The sequence below is a fragment of the Propithecus coquereli genome, unplaced genomic scaffold (genome assembly GCF_000956105.1).
Source record: "Propithecus coquereli isolate 6110/MARCELLA unplaced genomic scaffold, Pcoq_1.0 Scaffold59, whole genome shotgun sequence".
In the NCBI taxonomy this organism is placed as follows: Eukaryota; Metazoa; Chordata; class Mammalia; order Primates; family Indriidae; genus Propithecus; species Propithecus coquereli.
The window spans coordinates 243,516-251,610 of record NW_012151840.1 but is presented as its reverse complement, the minus strand read 5'-3'; the positions used below and the strand labels follow the sequence as shown (position 1 = coordinate 251,610).

The window sequence follows — 8,095 nt, the reverse complement described above, 5'->3', positions numbered from 1 at the left end:
CAGCCAGTCACAAAAAGACAATTACAGTATGATTCCACTTATATGAGGTACCCAGAGTAGTCAAATTGACAGATACAGAAAATAGAATGATCTTAGCCAGCGCTGGGGGATTGGGGAGGGGGAAATGGGGAATTGCTGTTTCATAGGAAAAGAGTTCCCGTTTTGAGGGATGAAAGAGTTGTGGAGATTGCTGGCATAGCAATGTGAACGCACTTAACACCACTGAACTGTACACTTAAAATGGTAAAGATGGTAAATTTTGTTATGTATATTTTAACAAGATTAAAAAATATATCTCCACATAAAGGAGATGCAAGTTGAGGGGAGGGTTTGGTGGAAAGATTGAGGCTCAGGCAATGCAATAGATAAAATGACTGAAAAGAGGGGAGGGTGGACAGAAAAGAAAGATTAAAACAAACAAACAAACAAAAACAACTCACTTGCGCCTCATATACCATAATGCAAGGCACAGCAAAAGGATCAAGGAGGGCACGATTATTTCCAAAAAGATCAAGCCAATGGAGATGGGCTGTCCTGGCAATTGGGAGAGGACAAAAGGATGTCACTTCAAATCCCACCCACTGAATCCCCTGGCCATCCTTTGCCCACCTGAGTGTCAGCACCTCCACTCAGCTGCTTCCAATGTATGGTCATCTCCAACCCCGTCTCTCACATTCCTGAAGGCCATCCATTTATCTTTTGATCCCTCTAGCTCCAACTCACATAATCTGTGAGTTCTTCATTCTCATCTTTTCTTTAACTTGGCTCCTCTATTTTTATTCCTGTTGGGACTGGGGTCCCAGAAATGAATCAATGTACCCCTTACCCTCTTTCATCTTTCAAGGCCCATCCTTCCCCAGTGTCCACTTCTCTGCCCAAGGACCACCTCCTCCCATGTCCAGCCTGGGCCCCAGCTCTTTCTCACCCCAGTGGAGGATGATGTCCCGGCCCTCTAGACTGCTGTGCTTCACCCGACAAGACAGGCCAGCTGCCTCCCCAGCCGCCACATCCAGGGTCGCTCGGAGATACCATGTCCCGTCAGCATTAGGCAGGAGGTCACTGTGCTGAGTGCCCAGCTGCTCCTGTTCACCCCGCATCCATTTCACCCACACAGACTTTGGGTAGAATCCTGAGACGTGGCACACCAGCAGCAGACGGCCAGGCCCAGGACTCGGGCCACTGGACAGCCAGGCCTCGGGCTTCACTGGGGCAGGAAGGGGCAGTGAGTTTTCCATATCATGACTCAAATTGAGATCACAGGGACTCTGAAGCCCACAAACTTGGACAGTGACCGCTGCCACTGCTTTGGGATCCAACAAACTTGTTGATTAAGCCCTATCCTTCTTAGATACCTTCCTATTCTTGAGCTTAGAGGAGGTCATGGGAAGTGAAATAGAGAACAGGACTAACCTTGCCTTTGGAGCTCTGCCTTCCCCGCATCGAGGATGCCCAAGAGATATTGGGGGCAGGTGTCAAAGAGGAGCTTCATCACAATATTGATGATAGCGTGATGTTTCCTTATTAGTTCGCAGACATGCTGTGCCCTGCTGCCTCCCTCTGGGGCAGGCACACATGTATCATTCTCGGTGCTCAGGAAATCCAATCCTCCTACGGCTTTCCTTAGGAAGTTTACTATGGAACCCCCAGAACGTAGCTCACAGCCTGCTATGATCTGGATCTCAATGGGGTCTAGGCAGAAGCAAAACAGACAACAAGTTATTAAACATAAATAAGAAAAAAAGCCATGAGAAAAGGACCTAGGATTTTATATTTAGGTGAGGATAAAATTCTTGGATGTGAAGTGATGAGCCAAACCCCAATGACAGCATGTAGAGATTTTCACAAACAAGAGCACTTGGAAAGGTATGAGTGTCATGAATGGGGTCTATGGTAACAGTTGGGGAGGGGGAGGTGTAGCGTGATGCAGTCTGGAGAGCAGCATTTCAGTGTGAGCCAGAGGACCAAAGAAAGAGGAGATGCAGGGAGGAGACGACTGAAGAGACAGATCAGAGGAGGAAGCCACACTGTAGGTCACTGAGGAACAGGGTAGAATTAAGGGCCCTTGAGGAGCAAGGTCCACATAAGTCACACCAGGAGTTGGTTACCAATGGGGAGCCCTAATCTGTCAGAGAAGAGTCAGAAGCAGCCGGAATCTGGAATACGTTGTGGAGGTGTGGAGTCAGCGAGAGACTGCTCTAGAAGAGTGTGTGCATGCAGTTGGGTAAAGCAGAAAGGCAGTGAGAAGGATCAGAGGGATTAGCAGCTTTCAAAAAGAGAAAAGAAAGTCATTGGGAATCTTTCCAGTTTAGGGGACTGGACTCACATTTCAGCTGGAATTGACTGGCATGCCCCTGTATATGTTGAGTAAATCTATATAAGTAGACTCGAATTATCTTCTGCAGCTCAGCAACCTCCTCATCACTGATGTTGCCCTTGGACCAGGGCTTCAGGAATATGGCAGTGCCCGAGTCACTGTCCCAGCCATGAATCTGCAAATCATCCAACCAGCCTGAACCTTGATGGTGTGCCCAGGTGCTGTTGGCAAAGGATGAGATCTGGATGATATGGAAAGAGGTTGGTCCCTGGAAGGCTGTGAGGGATGGAAGAACAAGACTGTGAGGAGAAAGGGAGAAGCAGGAGGGAGTGAGAGAGAATGGAAATGGAAAAGATTCAGGGAACAAGAACCTTGATTCTGAAGAATATATAAAGCCTGACACATTTGACTGCTCCAGGGAGTCAGGCTCCAGCCCCAACCTCCAGAAAGGCAAAAGAGGGATGGAGAGAGCAGGGCTCAGACCCTTTATGTCCAAGTGCACCTGAGTAAGTGCAGCATGCTTTTATCCAAGACCCCTGCACCAGTGCTGGGAACTGCCAGAATGACTCTTACCGTCCTCACCGTCACCAACTGGGAAGAGAACTGCTAACAATTGAAATGGCAGAAGCAGCATTTCACTGGGAGATGGAGCTTCTGACTCACAGAGCCGGTGTTTGATCTCTGATTTCAGCAAACGTTTTTCTCAGTAGCTTGTAGTGACTTCCTCTCTTCCAACTGGCAAATGTCTTCCTCATTCAAATTGCATTTCAGAGAAAAAATGTTCCCCTGAGCCTTATACCCCACCTCCTGTGCCCGCCCCAGCCCTGACTTGTAGACTTTCTCTTACCGCCGTGACTTCCATGTGCTGTCCGTGTCCTCTGCTTCCTTCAGACCATCTTGGAAAAGCCCCATGTGATTCTGAATGGTCTTTTCACCTTCTTCAGCCTCTATTCCCACATCTGTAATATAAGAGGGTGGTATTATACCATCTCTTAGCTTCTAGTCTGCTTTAACATAGAAGGATTATTTTGGTTTACCCACCCAAGTCAGCCTTCCTCCCTCCCTGTTGCCCTGACTTCTATGGCCCTCTTCATTGCCCCTTCCTAATGTTCTCAATGTCTCCTCTTTCTTATCTCACCCTCCTTGCCTGATGACCCTTACCCTACATTCTCCTCTGGTTGTGTATGCATGTGTGTGTCTGTTTGTGTGGGTATGTGTGTGTTGCTATTGACTTACCTGGAGGCAAAGCATTTTGAATGCCATGTGTACTATAGAACTACAGACTCAAATCCCAGAATCAAATATCACAAATACTTCTATTTATAATCCAGGCAAATTTATCTTATACCATAGCAATTTTTGAGGGTAAATGGCATTTGTGTCCAGTATGTGACCTTCTCTTCAGTAGCTCTTGACCTTTGCAGTTTTGATTTTTTTTTTACTGTTTTTTTTCTATTTCAGCATATTATGGGGGTAAAAATATTTAGCTTACATATATTGCCGTTGCCCTCCCCCCCCAGTCAGAGCTTCAAGTGTGTCCAATCCCCAGACGGTGCGCATCGCACTCATTATGTGTGTATATACCCATCCCCTCCTCCCCTCTTCCCATCTGCCCGACGCCCAATGAATGTTATTGCTATATGTGTACTTAGGTGTTGATCAGTTAAAACTAATTTGATGGTGAGTACATGTGGTGCTTATTTTTCCATTCTTGGGATACTTCACTTAGTAGAATGGGCTCCAGCTCTATCCAGGAGAATACAAGAGGTGCTATATCACCATTGTTTCTTGTAGCTGAATAGTACTCCATGGTATACATATACCACATATTTTTGATCCACTCATGTATTGATGGGCACTTGGGTTGCTTCCACATCTTTGCAATTGCGAATTGTGCTGCTATAAACACTTGAGTGCAGATGTCTTTTTAATAGAACATCTTTTGTTCTTTTGGGTAGATGCCCAGTAATGGTATTGCTGGATCAAATGGTAGTTCTACTTATATCTCTTTAAGGTATCTGCATATTGCTTTCCACAGAGGTTGCACTAGTTTGCAGTGCCACCAGCAGTGTATGAGTGTTCCTATCTCTCTGCATCCACGTCAACATTTTTTGTTTTGGGATGTTTTGTTAAAGGCCACTGTCACTGGGCATAAGTGGTATCTCATTGTGGTTTTGATTTGCATTTCCCTGATGATTAGAGATGTTGAGCATTTTTTCATATGTTTATTGGCCATTATTCTATCTTCTTTTGAAAAGTTTCTGTTCATGTTCTTTGCCCACTTTTTGGTAGGGTTGTTTGATTTTTTTTTTTTTTTTGCTGATTTTCCTGAGTTCTAAATAGATGCTAGTTATCAGCCCTTTATCAGATGTGTAGCATGTGAATATTTTCTCCCATTCTGTAGGTTGTCTGTTTGCTCTCCTGATAGTTTCTTTGGCTGTGCGTAAGCTTTTTAATTTGATTGGGTCCCATTTATTTATTTTTGTTGTTGCTTTGATTGCCTTTAGGATATTCTTGATAAATTCTTTGCCTAGGCCAATGTCTAGAAGAGTATTTCCAACGTTTTCTTCTACAATTCTTACGCTTTCATGCCTTAGGTTTAAATGTGTTATCCATCATGAGTAGATTTTTGTGAGAGGTGAAAGGTGCAGATCCTGTTTCATTCTTCTACATGTGGCTATCCAGTTTTCCCAGGACCATTTATTGAATAAGGATTCTTTTCCCCAGTGTATGTTTTTTGTCTGCTTTGTGAAAGATTAGATGGCTACATGAGGATGGTTTTATATCTGGGTTCTCAGTTCTGTTCCATTGGTCTGTGTCCCTGTTCTTGTGCAAGTACCATGTGGTACTTGCTATAGTCTTGTAATTACTATAGTCTTGTAGTGTAGTTTGATGTCTGGTAAATTTATGCCTCTCATTTTGTTCTTTCTGCATAGGATTGGTTTTGCTATACGCAGTCTTCTCTGGTTCTGTACGAAGCATAAAATTATTTTTTCTATACCTGTGAAAAGTGATATTTGTATTTTAATAGGGATTGCCTTGAATCTGTAGATCACTTTGGGTAGTATAGACATTTTGACAATGTTGATTCTGCCGATCCACTAGCATGGTATGGTTTTCCACCTGTTTATGTCCTCTGCTATTTCCTTCCTCAGTGTTTCATAGTTATCCCTGTAGAGGTCTTTTACCTCCTTCATTAAATATATTCCTAGGTATTTTATTTTCTTTGTTGCTATGGTGAAGGATATTGAGTCTTTGATTTGATTCTCTGCTTGACTGTTGCCATATAGGAATGCTACTGATGTGTACGTTGATTTTGTAACCTGAGTCTTTGCTGAATTTATTTATTAATTTCAGGAGTCTCTTGGAGGAACCTTTTGAATTTTCTATATATAAGATCATATCATCAGCAAAGAGTGATAGTTTGACCTCTTCTTGCCCTATTTGGATACCCTTGAATTCCTTCTCTTGTCTGATTGTTCTGGTGAGGACTTCCAGCACTATATTGAAAAGAAATGGTGACAGTGGCCAACCTTGTCTGGTTCCAGTTCTAAGCAGGAACGCTTTCATTTTTTCCCCATTCAATATGATGTTGGCTGTGAGTTTGTCATCTATGGCTTCTATAATTTTGAGTTATGTTCCATCTATGTCTATTTTGTTAAGAGTTCTTATCATAAAAGGGTGCTGAATTTTATCGACTGCTTTTTCTGTGTCTATTGAGAGGATGACATAATCTTTGTTTTCGCTTCTATTTATTTGGTGAATCACATTTATAGATTTGTGTATGTTGAACCATCCTTGCATCTCTGGGATGAACCCCACTTAGTCATGGTGGATTATTTTTTTGATGTGCAGCTGAATTCAGTTTGCTATGAATTTATTGAGAATTTTCGCACTTATATTCATACAGGATATTGGTTTGTTGTGTTCTTTTCTTGTTGTGTTCTTTCCTGGCTTTGGTATCAAGGTGATATTGGCTTTGTAGAATGCGTTGGAAAGGGTTGCTTCCTTATTGTTGGTATGGAATAATTTCTGCGGTGTAGGTACCCATTCTTCTTTGTAGATCTGGTAAAATTCTGCTCTGAAACCATCTGGTCAGGGACTTTATTTTATTGGAAGATTTTTTTATTGCTGCTTCAATGTCATTACTTGATATTGGTCTGTTCAAGAGTTCTATTTCTTCCTGATTAAGCATGGGGAAGTTGTGTGTTTCCAAGAATTTGTCCATTTCCTCAACCTTTGGAAGTTTATGTGCATAGAGATTTTTATAGTATTCAGAGATGATATTTTATATTTTTGTGGTATAAGTTTTATTATCTCCTTATTCAGTTCTAACTGAGGTCATTAGGGTCCTTTCTTTTCTGTTTCTGTTTAATCTAGTGAGAGGGCTGTTTATTTTGTTTATCTTTTCAAATGCCTAACTTTTTGTTTAATTAATATTTTGTAAAGTTCTTCTGTTATTGATTTCATTTAGTTCTGCTCTGATGTTAGTTATTTATTTTCTTCTGTTTGGTTTAGGATTAGTTTGCTGTTCTTTTACCAAATCCTTGAAATAATTCATTAGATTGTCAATTTGCAATCTTCTGTCTTTTGGACATAGGCATTTAAAGCTATGAATTTTCCTCTTTGAACTACTTTTGATGCATCTGACAGATTTTCATAACTTGTATCTGCTTTTTCATTTAGTTTAAAGATTGTTTTGATTTCTGTCTTAATTTCTTCCTTGACCCAATAACTATTCAGCAGTAGGTTGTGTAGTTTCCATGATTTTGTGTAGATTTGAGTGTTTCTGTTGGAATGGAATTCTAGTTTTATTCTACTGTGGTCTGAGAAGGTGCATGGTATAATTTCTATTCTTTAAAATTTCTGGAGACATGTTTTGTGGTCTAGGATGTGATCAATCTTAGAAAATGTTCCGTGAGCTGATGAGAAGAATGTATATTCAGTGGTTTTTGGGTAGAATGTTGTGTAAATGTCTGTTAGGTCTGCTTGTTCTAGAGTTCTGTTTAAGTTCATTGCTTATTTGCTTATTTTGTTCTTGGAGGATCTGTCCTGATCTGTCAGTGGGCTGTTGAAGTCCCTAGCTATTACAGTGAGGCTATTTATCATTTTGTTTAGATCAAGTAGGGCTTGCATTTTGAATCTGGGTGCACTTGTGTTAGGTGCATAAATATTAATATTTGGGATTGTTATGTCTTCCTGTTAATTATTCCCCTCACCATTATATAATGACGATTTTTGACTTTCTTTACTTTTGTTGATTTGAAGTCTATCTTACCTGATTTAAGAATGGCGATACCAGGTTTCTTTTTGTTTCCATTTGCATGAAATATCATTTTCAATCCCTTAACCGTGAGTCTGAATGAGTCCTTGTGGATTAGTTGTGTTTCCTGGAAACAGCAGATACTTGGCTTCTATTTTTTTTCATCTATTCAGCCAGCCTATGTCTCTTGAGTGGGGAGTTCAAGCCATTCGATTTATTGAAAGAATTGATAAGTGGGTGGATTTCTGTTATCCCTATTTAATCCAGTAAAACAAAAAAAGTAAAGAGGCATGAAAGTAGAAATTACAGAGAAAATTATCATTAATCATAGATGATAATTGCGTACAAAAAGAATAAAAAACTACAAAATATTGGGAATAATATGAGAGCTCAGGAACTAATCCACATATAAATTTAACATATGAATAAGTACTGTAAGAATTTCAAGGGAGTAGAGTTTTTTCAGATGATGTGATTTTCTAACTAGAAAACTAATAGAATACAAAGCAAACCATTAG

At 40.9% G+C, this 8,095-nt stretch overlaps 1 protein-coding gene across 1 annotated transcript; it reads right to left on the bottom strand.

Annotated features, from left to right (window-relative positions):
- Positions 1-436: 436 nt before the first annotated feature.
- On the bottom strand, positions 437-2,948 carry LOC105821777 (T-cell surface glycoprotein CD1b-like). The gene is made up of 5 exons (XM_012658548.1): positions 2,888-2,948; positions 2,324-2,590; positions 1,411-1,689; positions 926-1,204; positions 437-534 (listed from the first exon to the last, which is right to left on the bottom strand). Exons 1-5 carry the CDS (start codon positions 2,946-2,948, stop codon positions 437-439), a joined length of 984 nt encoding a protein of 327 aa, XP_012514002.1.
- Between the last annotated feature and the right edge of the window lie 5,147 nt (positions 2,949-8,095).